Below are 23,952 nucleotides of genomic sequence, written 5' to 3' on the forward strand. Positions count from 1 at the left end.
GATCAGTGTTTCTGAGAGTAAGTTCACCAATCCCACGCTGCTAGCAGGGGATGATACTTGACAGGGGTTTAATCCATATGTGGCCATATTCTTAGCCAATCTTCAATTCATGCTTTCTTTCAACCACTGCTTCCTGGTGGCAGTGCACGATTTGGAGTGTTGAACCTTTGAAGGTGCATGCAATTTTAGAATTATATATCATGACACACAAATCTCTTATAAAGATAGATAATTCAACACTTTGATAAACGTTAATGCAACTATGCATTTAATTTTACTTCAATTCCATCTCCTGTGACATGAACTCTTTATTGTCTGTGTCATGCTGTGCCTTAAGTTTCCACAGCACTTATATTGCATGATGGCTGCTAGCCTGAACAGAAGCCTTGTGACAAACATTACTCTTGGCCATATCTGGATGGTTGGGAAAAGCACATTGTGCAAAATCAGGAAGCAAGAATGGGACTCCGACATAGGAGCCCACACGTTTCTCCACTTGTCTGAATGAATGGACAGACATGAAGTCCTTCAGCTCAGTTTAATTAAGTTCAGGGCAGTTTGGTGGGACAGTGGTTAGCACTGCTGCTTTACAGCACCAGGGACTCTGGTTCGATTCCTTGCTGGGGTCACTGTCTATGTGGACTTCGCACATTCTCCCCATGTCTGTATAGGTTTCTTCTGGGTGCTCTGGTTTCCTCCCACAGTCCAAAGATGTGCAGGTTAGAATGACTGGCCATGCTAAATTGACCCTAGTGTCAGGGGGTGCAGGGTAAATATAAGGGGTTACAGGAATAGGAACTGGGTGGGATTGTGATTGATGTAGACTAGATGGGTGGAAGGGCCTCCTTCTGCCCTGTAGGGATTCTATGATTCTATGCTCTCTTGCAGTGTGAAACTTTTATGCCTAACCACAAGAGAAGGAATATCTGCCTCCTCTACTTCTAAACTTCCTTTGGTTTGACTATACTCTCTTGTTTCAATTACTGTTTGGTTGTCCTTATTATAATGCAGTGCAAGGTGTATTTGACTGAAGTACTTATCCATCTTTCTTTTTTGAAACAGGAATAAAGATATGCCATGGCTTAAAAAGATCTGATATGCTTATCTGTGCTTCGAGTGATCTTCTTTTAGATTCCTAAGGGAGCCTTGCAACACTTCATTGACTTTCCTGTTATATTTCATTAAGTTTTTATTTTGAATCATTGTTGTATATTCATCTGGAGAATACAAGAAATAATTTCTATAATCTTGGAATCCAATATAACTAGCATTGTCCAAAGTTTAATTTTTATTCCGTTGAATAAACAAATTTATAGAAATACCATAATAATCCAATGAATAGTATTTTTAAAGGTAACTTTTTGTTCTGATACCTACTTTAATTTCTATAATTGCCCATTAAATAACTAGTACAAATTTGAATATATAACTAATCATCACAGCTGATGATGAACACATTGTGTATCAGATATTCAGACAAACTGAGCATGATCTGGTGGGTAAAGCATTTTCATGATGAAAGTCATCAGTCTTGTTTTATTGTTGGAAAAGATGCATTTCAATATGCAGCTTAAGACAAATGTAAATTACGCGTTCAAGACTTGAGTGCTCTTTTTAAAAAAACATACACTGATCTGTTCCTCTGTTGATATTTCCTTCCATCCATTACTTTTGGCAATTTTTTTTGCTTAATTCAGAAACTTGATTAAAAAAAGTTTACAAAATGAGGAATCTGCAAATGTAGAACACATTTCTCTATATTCAACTTTTGGATTTTAAATCCCACCAGTAATGGACAAACACATCATGGTAAGGAATTTCAGGGAATCTTCTTGTCCCAAGAACATGATGGAAAAAATACCTGAAAATCTGAAATAAAATCTGAGAATGGTGCAAAATGTACTTTGTCAATAGTTCCTAAAAGAAGATGACCAAACGCCTTGAAAGTCTATTTATCAAGGATTTTCTGCCTTTCATATCCTTTTCGAGATGGTTTTTCTCACTGTTCTGTTGCATTCAAGCCAAGAAAGATCAGAATTTAAACATGCTCAGTGACTCCTCAGTCTATTGGATGAACCATTATTCCTTACAAAAAATAAAACAATTCTGGAATGTATTTATTGAAAGTAGCATCTAAATCTGACTCTATATTTATTCCTTCAGTTGAGATGTAAATCCCATAAATGAGAATGGAGCAGAGCTTGCAGCATTGCAGCCACTCTTGTCTATCTTTGGACATTCACCCTGAAAATGGGGTGATTCCAGAACAAGAGAGATTGACCCTCTGAGTTAACTTTTCAGTCTTCTCTCTCCAGCAGAGTTGCACTGTATATGTGATGCAAGAGTTTGGATGGCTTACTCTGACTAATGCAAGAGCATTCCAGCTCAGTTCACTTTATAGTTTTTTTTAAAAAAATGTCGCAAGTTTCTTTTTCAATGCAAGTAAGTTTTCTGAGCTTCTAAATAGTTCATATTGTATTTAAATAAAAGTGCTTTCTTCATGCACAATAATAAGACTTTATAATTTCAGATGAAAGAGATAAATATGTACTGATTGGTTTATGATTTTTACATTGAATTTTCCTATCCACTGTTAAACCATTTGGTGTTTCACTTTCTGAACTTCAATAAATCTAATCATAAATGCAAAATGACGTCTTTGTAAATTTAATTCTGAAACTAGTTTCCTGGTGTTAGCACCGTTCTATTTATCCTGGTCATTTAGTTGAAAGGATCAAATGTTCTCTTTCTGAATCAATTTAAACCCTTCAAGCAAAACTACCGCCCCCCCCCCCCCCCCCCACTTCCATCCGTTGCAAATCTCTGACTTTATAAATTCAGATAGTTTGGAGCCTTCTAGATCTCATTCCGTCAATCAATTGCTTTGGGTTGACTGTCAGTTTGACATTGAACTCGTAGTACTGTGTTTCTGCCTCTTGGTTGTCACTGCTTGATACGCTTTTTTGCGCTCCTTCAAGTTACGTTTTTGTTTATCGACAACCTGTCTGATTTAGTTGGACATCTTGGAGGCGATCTTACCAATTGGCTGGTGTGACGTGCTGGTGTGGTGAACTGATAAGATCGCGTGAGAGATGAAAAACTGGGTTCGTGCCCGATTTCCCGCTCTTGTGATATTACCAGTCCTGTTTTGCTGGTGTAATCAGATTTGGAAAGGGGGCCAGGTTAATTTAAATATTGATTATCCGATTTAAGTATTATTAGTGAGCCCGGGATGGAATTGTCCAGACTCACTAGCTAGTTAAGGTCCTCACTGGCGAGGATCACGTACGGTCCCCCACCAACAGGGACTAGATGTGATGACCTCGCTGGTGGGACTGAAGGCCATTAAAGCCCTTGGGTGGCTGGGGACAGGGATGAACAGTGACCTTGAGCGTTGCCTGCCTGGCACTGGGCAGTGCAAAGTGGTGGAACCTAAGCATAGGGGGCAGGGCCTGAAGGGGGGAGGCAGGATGTGGGGAGCTGTGTATTCTGCATTGGGGATCGCCGGGGAGGTGATCAGCCAGGTGGGTAGGTAGGGGAATGGGAAAGTTCCATTGGCCTCAGATGCGATTTTCCAGTTTGTGGTGAGCATGGCCAGAAAATCCCACCTACAAACTTTATTCCCTGTTTACTTACTGCTCTTTAGACATTTTCAATTCATTTGTTAGGTCTCGGATGTACCCTGGATTGAATGCTGGCGAATGGCAGGTAAAGAACCTTAACTTTTCAAATTTTTTGTAGCCATTTCCAGACCCATGACAAGGGCAGCAGAGATCTGGGAAAACCATCACCTGGCGTTTCCACTCCATTTTACTTACCATCCTGGCTTGGAAATACACCACCGTTCCTTCACTGTCACTGGGTCAGAATCCCTTACTAACAACACAAGGGGTGTACCTACACCTCCGGGACTGCAGCGATTGAAGAATGCAGTTCACCACCAGTTTTGTAAGGGCAACTTGGGATGGGAAATAAATGCTAGCCTTCCTAGTGACACTGACTTCCTATAAATGAACAAATAAATCAAAATTTGTTTGATGTTAGTATTTAATGGAAACCTGGATTTAAATTCTAAAGTTCACAGCCTTAAGTAGGGTTTTAACGAGTCCTGCACTGGAAGAGCTGTTGTACAAAGCTAATTAAAGGCAGTGCACTGATTGTGTTGGATGTCTCTTTAATTCAGCCCCGCACAAGAGGGCTACGTCTCTTGAGGAATCAATGGGAACCAAGAGTGAGTGATCATCCCAGAGGGTGATCCTTGAGCAGAAAACACCTGGAAGCCAAGTAATAAGCATGTAAAGACTGGAGCAGTCAGGGCTGCTATAGCAAGGCAGCCTAGGATTCCAAACTCCTGTACATTGTTTCTCTTATTCAATAAATACCTTTCGTTCCTAATAAATTGTCTTGATGGCAGGAGTGCAACTACATAACACTGGCGACGAGGATGGGATAAATTGTGATACAGAGCCTATGATTATCCAATTAAATTGAAGTTTGGAAAAGAGGGATACTGACTTGATTGCCTGATTTTGGGTGAATAGACTGAGTTTTTGAGGAAGGGCCAGACCTCAAGATGCAGTGTGGCCAGCGAGTCAAGAAGTTTGGAAAGATATACAAAATTAAAATGAACAGTGATTAGCCTTCAGGAACAGGAGAAGTAAAACTTGAGCTGAAGAGAAAAGGACAGTTTATTTTTCTGGAAGAGAGGAATACAAAGGAAACAGAGTAGTGTTTAAAGTAGGAAGGGAGAAAATGCCTTGGGAGCTGTAGAATGTGTCCCAGAAACTTGAGAAATTAAAGAGGCTGAGATTGCAAAAGAGACAGCTTTGGAACTCAGAGGAGGTAATAAACCTTCAAGGAAGAGGCAATGGCAGACTCAGAGTACGTAGTAAAAGACCCTGTGCAGGGGGCGAGAGGATAGTATTAAATCTCAGAAAGGGGGTAAGCAATGGAAACCCTAGAGAGAGGGAGCATCGAAAAACAATAGAGGGGTGAGCACTGGATGACCCTGTAGAGGGTAGAGCACTGAAAATTCAAAGGAATGGGGGAGTGGTGGAGAGAACTCAAAAAAGAGGACATCAGAAGACCCTAAATGAACAACAGAAGCAGCAAAACTCAGTTGCATTCCATCCTTTTGTGCTGTAATAAGAAGTTGGTTTGACGTGATAATAAGGCAAAGGAGTGTCACTCAAATCTGAGATTCTTATGCATTTTGATACTACTCAACCTTACAGATAGCTTATGATGCATCCTCTCATGGTGCAGGAGAGGTGGTCTCCCACATCATGCCATCAGATGAAGAAAGACCCATTGCTTTTGCTTCTCCAATCTTGAGTAAGGCTGAATGTAACTATGTGCAGATTGAAAGGGATGTACTGGGGATTATCCTTGGAGTAAAGAAATTCCATCAGTTCCTGTAAGGGAGAGAATTTGTGTTGTTGATGGACTATCGTCTGCTAACTATAATTTTTAGGCCACACACGGGAATTACTCGCAGCAAGTCCCTGGTGGCGTGGTGGCACAATGGTTAGCACTGCTGTCTCACAGTGCCAGGGACCTGGTTGAATTCCTGCCTTAGGTCATTGTCTGTATGGAGTTTGCACTTTCTTCCTGTGTTTGCGTGGGTTTTTTCCAGGTGCTATGGTTTCCTCCCACAATCCAAAGATTTGTGGATTAGGTTGATTTGACAATGCTAAATTGGCCCTAATGTCAGGGGGATTAACAGGATAAATGAAAGTTACGAAAATAGGGCATGGGTGGGAATGTGGTTGGTACAGACTCGATGGGCCAAATGGTCTCCTTCTGTACTGTCGGGATTCTATGTATAATTTGAATGGATTGGCATTGCTTTTGCTTACATATACCATTCAGTATCGACAGTCAAATCTATATGATAATGTGGATGGACTTTCAGGATTGCCATGACCAGGTAGTTCATCAGACATGGACACAACTCTCTTCTTTTGAACTAATTAGCACAAAAACAAGTAAGCTCACAGAGTGCTGGATTTTCATCCTTTTAACACTAGGTCTGATCCAAGTTCAACGTAGCCAGTTATGATGTGGGTGTTCACTCAATGGAATCATTAAAATTATTATAGGTCATTCTGCTTATCTATAGGATCAATTCAACTAGTCCCACTCCGTCCACCTTTTCCCCATAGCCTTTCAATTTTTTTCAGATAATAAATCAAGTCCTTTTGAATGCCTCGATTGAAACTGCTTTCACCACACTTTCACGCAGTGCATCCTGGACCCAGCACTCACTGTGCGAAAATTTTTTTTCTCACATTGCCATTGCTTCTTTTGCCAATTACATTAAATGTGCGCCCTCTGGTTCTCAATCCTCTCACCAATGAGAACAATTTCTCATTATTTAGTCTGTCCAGACCCCTCATGATTTTGAATACATCTATCAAATCCCCTCTCAACCTTCCCCTCCCCAAGGGGAACAGCCCTAACAGCTCTGAACTACTGAACTGAAGTTCCTCATCCCAGGAACTACTCTCATCAATTTTTTCTGGACCCTTCCTAATGCTTTCACAATATTCAGAAAGAGCGGTGTCCAGAACTGGACACACTACTCCAGCTGAGGCCAAAGTTGGTATTTTATGCGGGTTTCCTTAATTTTGTAGCCTACAGCCCAATTGAAAATGTCCAATTTCTTTATAAATATCTGCTAATAACTAAGGATGATTGAGCAGAACTTTTCATTGCATTGGTGGTGATGGGGGGGGGGGGGTGGCGGGGGGGTGGGGGGAGGAGGGGGATGGTGGCAGTGATGAAGGAAATAACAGTAAAGAGTTGCTGTTGAATGATTCTTGGCAGCCAGGTAGTTGAACGTTAGGGCAGAGAAACAACGAACAAAAAATATAGCTCGTTTTAAAATGGATTACCTGGCTGGGTCATGTCTAAAAATTCTTTACTTAAAGAGGAAGAATATCATTCGAAAGTTGCCAAGTAAATCATATTCTAAGACTGCTATTAACACAATGAGGATTTTTTGTCGGCAACATTTTACTTCAATAAATATATTTGTGACCACCAGGAGGCAGCTCCTTACCTGCTTGCTAAAGCTTTTATCTCAGTGGGATATTTTCCCATTGCAGCCATTTAGCGAAAACAAGCCAAGTTAGATATGGCTGATGTACATGATTTTTAGCATATCAAAGCCTAATGCAAGAAACATTTTGACACCATAATAAAAGGACCATGGGATGTCCTTGGTATCTGACAGATTGAATAACTTTTAGTTTTATTTTAATATTTGACCCAATTGACCCATGTGCCTCCTGCCACCTTACCTCAGTGGTTAGCATTGCTGCCTCACAGCGCCAGGGACCTAGGTTCGATTCCCGGCTTGGATCTCTGCCTGTGTAGAATCTGCATGTCCTCCCTGTGTCTGCTTGGATTTCCTCTGGGTAGTTCAGTTCCCTCCCACAGTCAGAAAAGACGTGCTGGTTAGGTGCATTGGCCATGCTAAATTCTCCCTCAGTGTACCAGAACAGGCTCCGGAATGTGACAACCATGGGATTTTCACAGTAATTTCATTGCAGTGTTAATGTAAGCCTCCTTGTGACACTAATAAATAAACTACCCTTAAACGTGCCTGTGCTATTAAAATCAACTACTCCATATTCTTACCACTTTATATAAAGAGATTTCTCTTGAATTCCTTGTTGGATTTGTAAGTGACTATCTTATATTTATGGCTTCTGGTATTGGTCTTTCGTGTGTGTCATGCTGCAGTTTTATGACAAGGATGTTGTTGTGAATGATAAAGTTCATTGGGAAAGTTGTGCTGCTACTCAATCATTCAATGTCATTGTTTACTGCCAAATACAACTGGCTTGTAATGTATTGCAATACCCAAGGCACTGTCCAATCAGGTCATGGAATTTAACTAATCAGTGGAGAGATTGCTGACTGTACTGGAACTGCTATTAGATTTTTGAATATAAACAATGACAACCACTCACAAAGTCAGGGAAAACAAAACATTTGAACACCGCAACAAATTCGACATGGACCCTGTGTACAACATCCTTTTCTAAGAGATAATCCAACTATGCACTTTCATGGGACCTTTCTCCCATCCTGTTTATTTAGGGATTTTATTGAGATCCAAAGAATCGTCCCCTTTATTTGTAAAGTGCATAATATTCAAACTCAGTGATTGAGAGCGAAAGGTTTTTTTGACAAAAAATTGTGTTGCTTATCCTGCATATGTAAACATTCCAGTCTCTTCCTTTCCCAAAACCCACGAAACAGAGTTAAGCCAGAAACACAGATAAAATCTTAAACTTACAGCCTCATTAAAATATTTAAGTGGATGATCAGACTCCTGGGGGAGAGAGTTAGGTCTGTTCCCCATCTCATCTCTGCTTTATTTTTTCATGCGTTGCAAGGTTCGCTGATCAGACCAGCATTTATTGCTCATCCACAATTGCCCTCGAGAAGGTGGTGGCGAGCCATCTTCTTGATTTGCTGTAGTCCATTTGGTGTAGGTACTCCCACAGTGCTGTTTGGAAGAGGGTTCTAGAATTTTGATCTAGCAACAGAGAAGGGATGGCGATATAGTTCCTAGTCAGGATGTTGTGAGGCTGGAAGAAGAACTTGCAAGTGGTGGTGTTCCCATGTCTTAACTAATCTTTTACTTCTATGCGTTAGATGTCACAGGTTTGGAAGGTGCTGCCAGTAGGGCATAGTTCTGGATGGTGTCAAGCCTCTTGAATGTTGTTGGAGATGCATTCATCCATGCAAGTGGAGAGTATTTCATCACTGTCTTGACTTATGCTTCATAGATGGTGGACAGACTTTGGGGAGTCAGAGGGTAAGTTTCATAGAACTCTACAGTGCAGAAAGAGGCCCTTTGGCCCATGGAGTCTGCACCAAACACAATCCCACCCAGGCCTTACCCCCATATCCCTACATATTATACCCACTAATCCTTCTAACCTACGCATCCCTGGGCACTAAGGGACAATTTCTTGCCATGGCCAATCAACCTAACCCTGCACATCTTTGGACTGTGGGAGGAAACCGGAGCACCTGGAGGAAACCCACACAGACACGAGGAGAATGTGCAAACTCCACACAGACAGTGACCCGAGCCAGGAATCGAACCCTGGAGCTTGAAGCAGCAGTGCTAACCACTGTGCCACCGTGCTGCCCACAGTTACCACAGGATTCCTAGCCCCTGATCTGATCTTGTAGATATGATACTTTACGGCTGATCCACTTTAGCTTCTGGTCAATGGTAACCCACAGGGACGTTGATAGTGGTGGATTCAGTGATGATAATTGAATGTCAAGGGGCGATGGTTAGATTTTCCTTTGTTTGCCTGGCACTCGTCTGATGTGAATTTCACTTACCACATTGTCCAAGCCTGAATGTTGTCCAGGTCTTGTTGCATGTGAACATGGACTGCTTCTGTATCTCAGGGTTGCAAATAGTATTGAACATTATGTAATCATCAGTGAACATCCCTGGCCATATGATGGAGGAAAGGTCATTAATGGAGCAGCTGCAAATGATTGGACCTTGGAACTAATCTATTACCTTGAGGGATTCCTGCAGTGATGTCCTGGGATTAAGATGATTAACCACCAACAACCACAACTATCTTCCTTTGTGCCACCTATAATTCCAACCAGTGGGGAGCTTTTCTTGGATTCCCACTGACATTAATTTTGCCAACACTTCTTGATGCTGCATTCAGTCTAGGGTAGCTGTTTCTTCATGTTTGGATAAGGCTGTAAAAGGAGCTGAATGGCCCTAGCAGAATAAAAACTGAGCATCAGTGCAAGCTATTGCTGTGTATGGAAACAGAACTGTTCAATAGAAGGATCATTTAGATGCAAAATGCTGGGTGGGATTTTCTGCACAACCTGCCATGTGCTTTGCGATGGTGGAGGTGGTCTGCCATTGGCGAGATCTTCTGGTCCTGCTGTTGCAAACAGGATTTCCCGTTGAATGCACCCATCACCGCTGAGAAACCCATAATAGGGGTGCACCAACGGTGGGGGCTGGAAGATCCTGCCAGCAAGAATAGCCTTTAACTCTATTTCTCTCCAGAGATGCTGCCAGACCTGCTGAGTTTATGCAGTGTTTTCATTTCAGATTTCCAGCACTTGCAGTATTTTGCTTTTATTGCTGTGTATAGCCAGTTGATAAGTACTGTCAATGACACTTTCCAGCACACTGCTGATGGGCAAGAGGAGGCTAATGAGGCAGTATCTGACCATAAGAACATAAGAACATAAGAAATAGGAGCAAGAGTAGGCCACCTAGCCCCTCGAGCCTGCCCCGCCATTCAATAAGATCATGGCTGATCTGTCGTGTCTCAGTTCCACATTCCCGCCCTCTCCCCATAATCCTTAATCCCCTTGCCTATCAAAAACCTATCAACCCGCATCTTAAAAATATTTAGCGAGGCAGCCTCCACCACTTCAATGGGCAGAGAATTCCAGAGATTCACCACCCTTTGAGTGAAGAAGTTCCTCCTCAACTCCGTTCTAAACCGCCCCCCCTTTATCTTGAGGCTGTGCCCCCTAGTCCTACTGTCCTTTCTGAGCAGGAAGAGTCTCTCCACCTCTATCCTATCCATCCCATTCATCATCTTATATGTATCAATGAGATCTCCCCTCATTCTTCTAAACTCTAATGAGTACAAGCCTAGTTTATTCAGCCTCTCCTCATAGTTCAACCCCCTCAACTCCGGTATCAGCCCAGTAAACCTCCTCTACACTCCCTCCAAGGCCAAAATATCCTTGCGTAAATGCGGTGACCAAAACTGCACACAGTACTCCAGCTGCGGCCTCACCAGTGCCCTATACAGCTGCAGCAAGACCTCCCTACTTTTATATTCAATCCCCCTCGCTATGAAGGCCAGCATCCCATTTGCCTTCCTGACCACCTGCTGCACCTGTAGGCTGGGTTTTTGCGACTCATGCACAAGGACCCCGAGGTCCCTCTGCACCGTTGCATGCTGCAGTTTTTCGCCATGTAAGTAATAATCCTTCCTACCATTATTCCTACCAAAGTGGACAACCTCACATTTGCCAACATTAAATTCCATTTGCCAGTTCCTGGCCCATTCGCCCAGCCTATCTAGATCCTTCTGCAGACTTTCCACACCCTCTGCACAATTTGCCGTTCCACCAATCTTGGTGTCATCAGCAAATTTCGACACCATACACTCGGTTCCCTCCTCCAGATCATCTATATAAATGGTAAATAGCTGAGGCCCCAGCACCGACCCCTGGGGCACTCCACTAGTCACCAACCGCCAATCTGAATAGCACCCATTGACCCCCACTCTCTGCCTCCTATTTGACAGCCAATCCTCTATCCATGCTAACACCCTACCCCCAACTCCATGCCCCCTGACCTTCTGTAATAACCTCTTGTGAGGCACCTTGTCTAACGCCTTCTGAAAATCAAGAAACACTACATCCACTGGCTCTCCTCTATCCACCGCCCTAGACACATCCTCATAGAACTCCAATAAATTCGTCAGACACGACTTCAGATTTGTCCTTTTTTTGTGGATAGGACATCCCTGTGAATTTTTTCACATTGCCAGATAAACGCCAATGTTTTGGTTTTGCTAGAAATTACCAGGAGTGGGTAGATTTGTGGCAGATTAGCCAATGATTTGAGATTTTCCACACTTCAGCACACCTGACCCAAACCCACCCACATGGGTAAAGTTAATACTGCTCCTATTCTCACTGGTTCCGTCCAAACCATTCATAATTTTATCTATCAACACTTTTATCTATTATCTCATCAGCTCTAAGGCCCAGATCTTTGCTCCTCTGTCAGGTGTGCAGACGGAAGAATTTCCAACTCTGCAAACCAAACCTTTAAATATGGCCACCTCCTTGTTGGATTTTCATTCCAAGGGTTTGGGTGGATTGACAGACAGGACCTTTGTCCGTGGAATGAGTGCAGAAACTGCCAGGTGTGGAAGTGAATCGGGCAGAAAAACTATTTCTGTGCTCCAGCTCTTCATCCTCCACGAGCCCGCAGCCTTCAGCCTCAACTCTTCACTCTCGAACCTCAAACACGACCCATGTCAACATATGCCACCTCATATTCCCCCCACTAATGGACTCTCACACCCCCATGTCACTTTATCCATGGCTCCTTATATCACCCACCCCATGCCCTGCCATACTGCATCCCCCCATATCCTCCATGTCAACTCATATAATTGACTTAATTCTGAGTAAACCCCAGATCTTACAAGTAATAATGGTGAAAATATGGGTCTAATTAATTTCTTTTGTAAAAGAAAAAGTCCTAACTTGTTCAACCTTTCCCAATTGTGGTAACCTGTCAATTCTGGTACCATCCTTATAAATTCCTCTTGCATTTTCTCTGATGCTTCTATGTCCTTTCTTTAATATGTAAAGCAGAATTGTGCACAAAACTCTACATGTGGCATGAACATAATTTCACTACCGTTAAATTATATGGGCGTAAAAATAAATGCCAGTGCTTTGTTAGAATTTTTAATTGCTTTGCTGTTTTGATGAGTTGTTTGCCTGTATCCCTAGATCCCTTTGCTCTTCGACCCCAGTCAGTTTCTTATTTTCAAGGGTGTAGGTGGTTTAGTTACCTTGCACAATGTCAAAGTTAATTGCCCAGTTTGCAAGTTTTCTATTGTCTTCTTGTCTTATGGTTCATTCTATCTCAGTGTTGGCTGTACCAGCCAGTTTGATACCATTTGCAGGTTATGATTTATCTTAACCTACCAAAACCCTCATTACAGTAGCAGGTTACACAGTGTTGTGGCAGTAAAGCCTTATTCCATACTTGTTGCTTGTACTTAAATCTCAATGATCATTCTGGAAGTTTCTCTGATACTATGTGAAGCTATCGTGATGTGGCTGTGATACAGGTTAGAACAAAATTCTCTTCATAGATGGATACCAGTCGAAATAAGGTTAGCCACATCAATACATACAGGAATTTCCAGTGGGAAACTAGTTGAAAACAGAAAAATTATAAATGAACAAAATGCTATCAGATGATCAGTTTCAAGAGAATCTCTTATAGTCTGTTCTTACTTAAAAAAAGATTCTTTGTGTATTAGACATTCAGGATATTCTAAACAAGTCACTGAAATGTTACCACATTACATCTCACATTATATCTTCACTTCAGCAAAAATAGTATTAATGAATAAGCAAGTCTGTATCATCAGCCCTTCTTTGTAAATGATTTTTGAATAAATATTCTTAAATCAAAGCCAGTAAATTTAATTTTTCTGATAAACCTAATCTTTTGCAAGTATGGTAAAGGTAATGTTTTTATATTAGATTGTTAAATTTGAATTACTGGTTAATTCAATATTTTCATGCATAAACAATTTTGAATTAAGAGCAGCAGATGCCAAGTGTAAGTTGTTTGTAATTTGCAGTCTCATTTGAGGTTTATGATCAGACATCTAGGGATTTGAAATTCATCTCTTTGTTTTTCACCATCAAGAGAAGGTCTGTCTTTTAATCTTGAGATTTCTGTTATTCAATTGTTGATTACAGACATTTACCAGTGTCGCCTTAAAAGGAAAATGCTACCACCCCCCCCAACCCCCACCCTTAATCCCTTGGAACCTTTATATAAACTGGGTTTGATGATATATATTCTCCAACAACTTCCAATTTTTACTTATTCCTCCATCCCATTGCACAAATCCATGGTTCTGCCAGGAAAATTGTCTTAAAGTATGTGTAATCAATTGGTTAGCAAGTGAAGCAATGGGAAAAAAAGTATATCATGTTATGACTCAAACAGAAACTTGTATACCATGTGTTGTGAACTAAACATGTCTCAACAAGCAAATGGACCAATTGTGCTTGCATTAACATTTTCCACATCCCATTTTGTAAACTAAATAATGTGACATTATCAAGGCAATGCAAGTAAAATTGTATCATCTGAGCTGTCTAAAAAGTTTGTTGCACAGTTTATGCACTATATTACACAATTATAACATTTGAGCATAATGCTGGGACAAGACTATAAACTCTTCCAACAGTAGACCAAATGTGCCTGGAATGGGAAAGTTCAGGAAGGGAGTATGCTAACATGACTTAAAGGGCTAATTCTATTAAAAGGGATAAGGAAAATCTTGCAATAGGTCACATTATTGGCAGCTGGAAGAGTTTTTAAAAAGTAGCTATAACATTTTTCTTAAGTGTTTTATGTTTTAATGATTAGAATTAAGACACAAGTAGGAGACCATCATTGCAATGGCTATAAAGAAGCCACCAAATACAAGTCATGGCTCTGGTAATGAATGTAAGCCACAACAAAAGATTCCAATACAATGGCAGAAGTTCAATGATTTCACAATTGGCAAACCTAAGCGAGCTGAAAGTTGCATAGCTGTATAGAATACTAAAATATAGAGGCAAGTGTTTCCTACTTCAAGCAAAACCATTTCTCTCACATTACAGCTTGTTCCTTGCTGTATAAACAGTCAGTCCAAGCCTCTCCAAGGGTAATAGAGATTGTAGATGTAAACTATCTGAATGAACTGATGTAACAATTTTTCACATACACATAAAATAAAGCCAAAAATAACAATTTACTTTTATGTAGTATCTTTGACATAATGAAGTGGTGCTTTACAAAAGCATTATATAACAAGGTGTGACCCCCAAGCCACGTAAAAAGGATTAGACCAGATGATCAAAAGCTTTATCAAAGAGATAGACTTCAGAAATATAGAACTGGAGATGGTTACAGCCACAGAAGGAGGACATTTGGCCTATTGTTCCTTTGCCGTTTCTGAGGAGAAATTCACCAAGTGCTGCACCTGCCTTCTCCCTGTATCCCTGAAAATATTACCTTTTCAGATATTATTCAATTTTTTTTCTTAGTACAGTGGTGGTCGGCTCCATCAAGGCTACCAGGCAATGTATTCTAGATCAGTATTGTTTAAATTTTTTCCCGGCAACCTACTTTTACCAAAGGACCATCACTCACAAATCACATCATGTGCGATGTATAATGAAATACGATCTTTCCACTTTGTACTAACATTTTACAGTAATATTAAATGTCAGATGGTCTGTTTCGGATCCATTTTCCAATTTAGTCATCCATATTCTGGCACATAGAAATTGGTGTCAGAATTCCACAAACTTCTCTCGTCAATATGTACATTCAAAATAAATGTCCAAAATCAGACAATACACTCATTTACTTTGCAATGACCATCCACTGAAATTTGACTACTGTTTATTTGTCACAGATTTCTCATTTAAGGTGAACCTTTGTAATGTGGAGCTCACCAAATCAACATGCTGATTTTAGGTGGAAACTTAACAGAACAGGCATTAGAATTATCCATTACCATCTCATCAGTAAATCTCCCTGGTCCATGGGATATGCCACATTAATAATTACATTTTGCCACATTCATTGAAGTCTGTAGTTAATTTGTCAATTACCCTCTCTCACATTCAGCCGTAATTTTTTATAAAATAAAATATCTCAATGGTTTTCTTGTTTTTCAAACGTGATTTCATTCTGAAATTGATTTAATAGCAAAATATTTTTATGCACACAGGGGAAAAATAAAGAGTTGGACTGAGAGATAATGACTACACTTGTCATAGCGGGAAATTTGAAACTCAGGCCGAGTTTACTGACCAGGCAAGCTGCAGTGCTGCTGTGACAGTTACAATCTAAATGGGATTTACTGTACATTTAAAAATGCACCTCTCTCCAAATTTTTAACTTTTCCCTTCATAAAATGCAGGCGACTTGAATTGTATCAGGCAATATTAAGCTTTTCCTTCACATCACAAGTCCTTATACTGGGCAAGTCATTGTTTGAGAGGTCCTCATTGTCATACTGCCTTCTACAAAATGTTCTTTTTATTCATTTGTGGGACATGGGTGCTGCTGGCTGGCCAGCATTTATTGCCCATCCCTAGTTGCCCGAGGGCAATTGAGAATCAACCACATTGTTGTGGCTCTGGAATTACATGCAGGCCAGACCAGGTAAGGGCAGCAGATTTTCTTCCCTAAAGGACATGAGCGAACCAGGGTTTTTCGGACAATCGACAATGGTTGCAAGGTCATCAGTTGATTCTTAATTTCAGATTTTTTAAATTATTGAATTCAAATTCCACTAACTGATTTGGCAGGTCTCGAACGCAGGTCCCCAGCGTATTAGCTGAGTTCCTGGATTAATAGTCTAGCAATTAAACCACTAGGCTTTTGCCTCCCGTGGTACTATAAACAGAATATCCAATTTTTTTTTTGCACAGGGTCATGGAACAGCCTGTGTTTTGTTTTAAACAGGATTACAGAGCATCCTACATTTTTGTTGAACAGGACCATAGGAAATCCCACATCTTTTTAAATTGGGTCACGCAACATCTTGCATTTTTTGAAAACAGAATCACAGAACAGTTTTGGACAGGATCAGTTTATAGGGCAGCCAGAATTTACTTGCTGACCCATATTCAACATCCTGCAACCCACCTCTGGGTCATGTCCCCCACTTTGACAAAGTTTGTTGTAGGTCCTAACCACGTACTGTGTAAAAAAAACTTTTACTCCTCGCCATTATTTCTTTTGCTAATTAACTTCAATCTGTGCCTCCTGGTTCTCGATATTTCCACCAATGAGAATGTTTTCTCTCTACTTCCCCTGTCCAGGCTCCCACAATTTTGAATATAGAACCATAGAAAATTACAGCTCAGAAACAGGCCTTTTGGCCCTTCTTGTCTGTGCCAAACCATTTTTTGCCTAGTCCCATTGACCTGCACTTGGAACATATCCCTCCACACCCCTGTCATCCATGAACCTGTCCAAGATTTTCTTAAATGTTAAAAATGACCCCGCATTTATCACTTTATCTGGCAGCTCATTCCACACTCCCACCACTCTCTGCGTAAAGAATCCCCCCTCTAATATTCCCTTTAAACTTTTCTCCTTTCACCCTCAACCCATGTCCTCTGGGTTTTTTCTCCTCTAGCCTCAGTGGAAAAAGCCTGCTCGCATTCACTCTGTCTATATCCATCAAAATCTTATACACCTCTATCAAATCTCCCCTCATTCTTCCACACTCCAGGGAATGAAGTCCTAACCTATTCAATCTCTCGCTGTAACTCAGCTTCTCAAGTCCCGGCAACATCCTTGTGAACCTTCTCTGCACTCTTTCAACCTTATTTACATCCTTCCTGTAACTAGGTGACCAAAACTGTACACAATACTCTAAATTCGGCCTCACCAATGCCTTATAAAACCTTACCATAACACTCCAACTTTTATACTCGATACTCCGATTTATAAAGGCCAATGTACCAAAAGCACTCTTTATGACCCTATCCACCTGTGATGCCACTTTTAGGGAATTCTGTACCTGTATTCCCAGATCCTTCTGTTCAACTGCATTCTTCAGAGTCCTACCATTTACTCTGTACGTTCTACTTTGGTTTGTCCTTCCAAAGTGCAGTACCTCACACTTGTTTGTGTTAAATTCCATTTGCCATTTTTCAGCCCATTTTTCTAGTTGGTCCAAATCCCTTTGCAAGCTTTGAAAATATTCCTCACTGTCCACTACACCTCCAATCTTTGTATCATCAGCAATTTGCTGATCCAATTTACCACATTATCATCCAGATCACTGAGATAGATAACAAATAACAATGGACCCAACACCGATCCCTGTGGCACTCCATTCGTCACAGGCCTCCACTCAGAGAAGCAATCCTCCACAACCAGTTTCTGGCTTCTTCCATTGAGCCAGTGTCTAATCCAATTTACTACCTCCCCCTGTATACCTAGCGACTGAACCTTCCTAACTAACCTCCTATGAGGGACCTTATCAAAGGTCTTGCTGAAATCCAGATAGACAACATCCAATGCCTTCCCTTCATCCACTTTCCTGGTAACCTCCTTGAAAAACTCTAATAGACTGGTCAAACATGACCTATCACACACAAAGCCATGTTGACTCTCCCTAATAAGTCCCTGTCTATCCAAATATTTGTAGATCCTGTCCCTTATCACACCTTCCAATAACTTGCCCACCACCGACATCAAATTTACTGGCCTACAATTTCCTGGATTTCTTTTGGAACCTTTTTTGAACAATGGAACAACATGAGCCACCCTCCAATCATCCAGCACCTCCCCCGTGAATACTGACATTTTATATATGTCTGCCTGGGCCCCTGCAAGTTCAACACTTGCCTCCCTCAAGATCTGTGGGAATACCATGTCCGGTCCTAGAGATTTATCCACTCTGATTTGCCTCAAGACAGCCAGCACCTCCTCCCCTGTGATCTGTAAAGGTTCCATGACCTTTGTAGAATTTTATAGAATTATAGAATTTTTCTTTATAGAATTTTCTCTCAACCTTCGAGGAGAATTTCCCCTATCTGTCTACATATTTGAAATTCCTCATCCCTGAAAATATTCTTGTGAATCCTTTCAGCACCCTCTCTAATGTCTTCACATCCTTTGTAAAGTACATTGCACAGAATTGCATGCAGTTCTCCACTTGAAGATAAATTAATGTTTCATACAGGTTAACCTAACTTCCTTGCTTCTGTACTCTGTGCCCCTATTAATTAAGCCCAGGATGCCATAAACTTGATTATCTACCACCTTAAATGATTTCAGAACATATACACTTTGCCCCACACCCCCATTAGAATTGTATCCTTTATTTTATATTGTCTCCCCATGTTCTTTCTGCCAAAGTGAATCATTTGCCACCTGTCTGCCCATTCCACCAACCAGCTCATGTTCTTTTGAATTTCTATACTGTCCTCCTCATGGTTCACAATATTTCCTATTTTGTATCATCTACAAGTTTTGAAATTCTACTCTATACTCCATGATCTAGGTCACCAGTATATATTAGGATGTGCAGAGGCCCTAGCACCAGCCCCTGGGGAACACCACCATAAACCTTCTTCCAGTCCAAAAAAAGGTTCACCACTACTCTGTTTTCTGTCACTCAGCCCATTTCTTATCCATTCCATAAAAAATGCTACTTTTATTTTTATTCCATGAGCTCTAACTTTGTTCTCAAGCCAGTTGTGCATCTCTTTATCAAATATCTCTTAGAAGATATGTACGCTACACAAACAACATCATCCCTCATTAAAAAAAAACTCAAACAAATCAATGGCCAGACTTTACCAGCCTGACCACCACTGGAATCATAGCGGGTGAGGGGCAGAGTATGGGAAGGTCTGGTGACCTCAGGTGGGACTTTACAGTTTTGGGACAAGTGAGGTCGTAAAAGTCTGCCCTCAAAAACAGTGCTGGCTGTTCTTAATTAACCAGAATTTGCCTAAGTAACCTTTAATTTAATCCCAAATGGTCATTTCTAAAAAGATTCTCTACCACCAGAGTTAAACTAACTGGCCTGTATTTGTTGGTCTTACCTTTGACAGTATGGTGGCACGATGGTTTGCACTACTGCTGCACCGCACCAGGGGCTCGGGTTTGATTCCCGACTTGGGTCACTGTCTATGCAGAGCCTGTATGTTCTCCCTGTGTCTGCATGGGTTTCCTCCAGGTGTTCCAGTTTCCTCCCACAGTCCACAAGACGTACTGGTTAGGTGCATTGGCCATGCTAAATTCTCCCTCAGTGTACCCGAACAGGCACCGAAATATGGGATTTTCACAGTAACTCCATTTCAGTGTTATATAAGCCTACTTGTGATTAACAAACTTGAACTTTACACCTTTTTTTGATCAAAGGTGTAACATTTTTAATTCTCCTATCCTCTGGCACTATGTCTATGGAAGTTTGGAAAACTATGGCCGGTGTCTCTACGATTTCCAATCCCACTTCCCTTTCATATTTTTGGATGAATCTCATCTAACTTTAAGTCCAGACAGCCTATCCAACACTTCCTCCTTATCAATTTTAAATCCTTCAAGTATCTGAACTACCTTCTCTTTCACAATGACCTGAGTAGAATTTTCTCTTTGGTAAGGACAGATGCAAAGTATTCACTTAGGACTTCAGTTCTAATCCGTAATCCACTCACTCCTCATTTTACCACCCTTTTACTATTTATATACCTATCAAAGAATTTTAGACTTCTTTCATGTTAGCTGTCAGTCTATTCTCATTTGTTTCTCTTATTTGTTTTTCAGTTGCCTTTATATAATCAGCCTGATTCTCAATTCCACAATCCTCCTGACATTAAAAGCACACTTTTTCTGCTTCATCTTAATCTTTTGTTATCCAAAAAGATCTGGATTTGTTTGCACCTTCCCCTCCATGGGAATATATCTTGACTGTACTTTAACTTCTTTAAAGACAGCCCATTGTTCTAAACCAGAACCCAAAATACATAAGGAAGTCAGATTAGACCCCAACATTTCTTTTTCTTTTTGGCATAAATGTTTCCAAAGTGATTCCAGTGACAAATAACACAATTTAAATTAAACTCTAACAAATGAATCAACTTAATCATTAACCATTGAACAGAATTTAAAACTGAAAGGAAGCAACATTACTTTTTAGTTTATGACTATCCCAGTTCCAAATAAGCCCATTTATGCATAATCAAATCCACTTTTAAAGAAATACAACTAGCAAACCCAGGCCTACCTGCTTTCAGAGTGAGATAGACTTCTGGAACCCTGCAAAATCCTTCTAACTTTAACCAGGCTTCAGCTGCAACTAACTGCTTTCTGCAAAACTTATTATGCTCTTCGTAGCCCCAGCCCTGTACCAAAACCTCATCAGCACATGATGTGAGTTCCTTCCTTCTAAGTCTATGCTTTGGATATATCTGCTACCAGGAGAATAGACATTTCTTCTGTTTGCTCTGTAATTTGCTGGATGTGGAAAGATTTAGAATGTTTGGGGCATAAACCCAAACACTTCTTTCCCCCATATAAATGCCAACTCTGCTCCCCCCCTCAATTGTAGTATTTTGAGGTCATGTAACTAAAGATATTTTTTAAAAATCCTAGATCTTACACTAGCACCTTTATGCCATCATGAAAAATAACTTGTGGTTTGGATTTTCCACTTGCTTCAGATTCTTGAATGATTCAAGGCCAGGTCCCCAAGGTTTTACTGGGATCAGTTAGGGGCCAATGACATTTTGTTTAAAGTAGACAAAATTTGAGATTCAAAACATTTGCTAAATGAATAAAGACATAAGATTCCATGGATTTTGAATAAAGATAAACTTCAGTATACAAGGCCAGAAAGATGATAAAAAAATTGCAATATTTATCTTATCCCCTAACATTCAGGGTTAATAAGAGTTATATTAACAAGTAAACTGTGGTCAAACACAGCATACTACACCAAATAGAAAATGCAACCAAGACAAAGTCCGCAGATTTCTCAACAACCCACCATGAAAGAATAAAACAAAAATGAAAGGGCTGTCAAGTGATTTTGCACAGCCTTGAGACACTGTCAATGTTTCAGAAGTTAATGCTGAGTCAACAATACATTTCTTAACTTGTGAACAATGTGTAACAACATAATTTTTTTAAATAATAGATGAATTCTTTGAGAAAGAAATAAGGCTCAATAGGTTAGCCTAGTTATTGAAATTTGAGAACTATTCTTTCATTAAAACACTGCCTTTGGTTTGGAGCCTGTTTTAATAATAATCCCCGCTGTGGGCAAGATTAAACATAAACATAGAAAACAGAAGCAGGAGTAGGCCATTTAGCCCTTCAAGCCCGCTCTGTTATTCATTTTGATCATGGTTGATCATCAAATTCAATATCCTGGTTTCCCTGCCTTTCCCCCATGTCCCTTGATCCCTTTAGCCCCAAGAGCTTTATCTAATTTCTTCTTGAAATCACACAAAAGGTTTTTATGAGGCTACTGCAGTGCTAATCCAGCAGATCTGTTTCTATGGTGAACATTTATATCATCATTTATCAGAGTTACAAAAGTAAATGTTGAATTTTTTTAAAGAATCTGGTTAAAATTGTAATTGTAATTTAAACCAGGAGCTAAAGAAACACTTCCTACAGCGATCTCTCTTATTTGACAGAATGGACATCTTCCTTCCCTAAAATTAATGATAATTACAGGTTGAGATTATTCTCTCAATGATGAATAATGCATGTTATGATCCCCTTCTGGAAACAGAAAACCAAAATAATCAAATTTACCAAATGGCATCCAAAGAAGAAATCGCCAACATGATTTCACTTTTAGCAACCTGAATTTTTATTGATTCAAATTTGTATTAAACATGAATTAGCAGACAAATGATACTTCAAATAAAAAATGTAAATACTACTTTTCATAATCAATACAACAAAGATACGTCTTATACAACCAAAGTATTTGCATCACACTCCGCACAAATGTTTACTTTGCAGTGATACAATTCCACAATACGCTGCTTTTTTTTCATACACAGTAGGTCAGGAGTCCAATCCAACAACATCTTTCAACATTCAGTTTCATGAGTATTATTATCAACAGCAAGGTGCTCTTCTCTGAATCCTGTCTCCCTCAGGTCATGACAGTCCGGATGGTGTAGCTTTCCAGAGTTCCTTTCATAAACCAAACAATAATACCCTGATTCATTTTGGCCACTTCTGGGAAAACACTCAGCTCTTTAGCATCTCTAAGCTATTTATGCAGCTTTTCATGTTTTAGACCTATTTAGCCAGTTCACATCATACCTCCAAGAGCTGCTGTCTCCTTTTCTGTTGAACAGTAAAACTGACAGCTACCTGACAGTGATTTGCTTCATCTCCTCACAAGAATTTTCTATGCTCCTCTCTCTGTCTCTGGTTTTAATTTGGGTTTGCATTTGTGCAGAGATCACCTTAACTCTCAACTCCTCGACTTATAACTCTCCTTATGTTTGCCAGCCACATGGCTCTTTAACTTCTTTTCGTTTGGTACAACTTCCAGGTGAAGGGTCACTAGGCCATATGGACCAGTATTTCTTATTATGTAAGAAAATTACAATTGATCCTTCTACAATTGATGTAACTGATTAACAATCTTTAAAACCCTCTTTCAAACATTCATTAAAACCAATAACAGATTCCACAAATCTTTTAAAGAAATTACAGATTCTCCTTTGGTAATACTTCTGGGTCAAAGGTTGCCACATTTCCCTTGAGAAAAAGAAAACTTTACTGTAGTATTTCTTTAACGACTCTATTTGAAATGTAGTAAGGCCTGAACATCATACGTACTTTTAACAACTAGTGTATTCCATGTTACACAGGTAACAACAATGATTTACAAAACAGGTTTCATTACAAATTGTGTAATTTTACAATCTTATAAAACCTAATATTTTCACTTGACTTTAAAATATTGTTCCCATCCCTTGTTCTTTAGGCAGTTGGCAGGGATCCACAGCCACATTGTTTTGATCAGCAATGTGCAGCCACTTGCACTAAAAATTGTGCAGGATCAAACTCCATTGAAACAGCTTTTGGCCCTTGGTTTTGAACATTTTTATAGGAATAAGCGGTAATGTGGCCCCTTTAAGAGGCGATCCTTTGCAGACCACAGGATCGAGCTGGTCCCTATGGAATGGAAACATGGGAGGCCAGGTGTGAAGATGCGCATCCTGGTGACTGGGAGTTCAGTTGGAGCTAGGGAGGAGGAGAGAGCAGATTTGTGAAATGTTTCTAAAGACCCTACGGTGTAAATAGTTATCACAGTTTAATAAACTCTTTTATTGTTCAAGCCACATTCGAGTCACCTCCAGTTATTAGAGTACCAGTGGTTGGTAGTCCATATAGACTAGTACCATGACTTTCCGCTCCTCGTGCTGCTTTCTGAAAATCTATATTGGACTATGTACAGTCAGCACATTGCATTGGCATCTGTGAAAGATCCAAAGGTTTTCCAATTTGCTTAGTCTGGTTAACTTTGTCGAGAATTAACTTTGTACAGTCAGCACATTGGATTAGCAACCATGAGAGATCACAAGGTT

At 40.2% G+C, this 23,952-nt stretch overlaps 1 protein-coding gene across 1 annotated transcript in view; it reads left to right on the forward strand.

Moving 5' to 3' along the window:
• The window catches only part of LOC145357433 (apoptosis-inducing factor 3-like), a 59,762-nt gene extending 57,111 nt beyond the window's left edge, over positions 1-2,651 (forward strand). The window contains exon 19 of the mRNA XM_080210762.1: positions 1,063-2,651. Within this exon, the coding sequence (XP_080066888.1) occupies positions 1,063-1,096 (34 nt within the window). The 3' untranslated portion in view covers positions 1,097-2,651. The remainder of the gene's footprint in view (positions 1-1,062) is intronic.
• The last annotated feature ends 21,301 nt before the right edge of the window (positions 2,652-23,952 follow it).

This window comes from Carcharhinus amblyrhynchos, chromosome 23 (assembly GCF_965287045.1).
Source record: "Carcharhinus amblyrhynchos chromosome 23, sCarAmb.v2.hapA, whole genome shotgun sequence".
Lineage (NCBI taxonomy): Eukaryota > Metazoa > Chordata > Chondrichthyes > Carcharhiniformes > Carcharhinidae > Carcharhinus > Carcharhinus amblyrhynchos.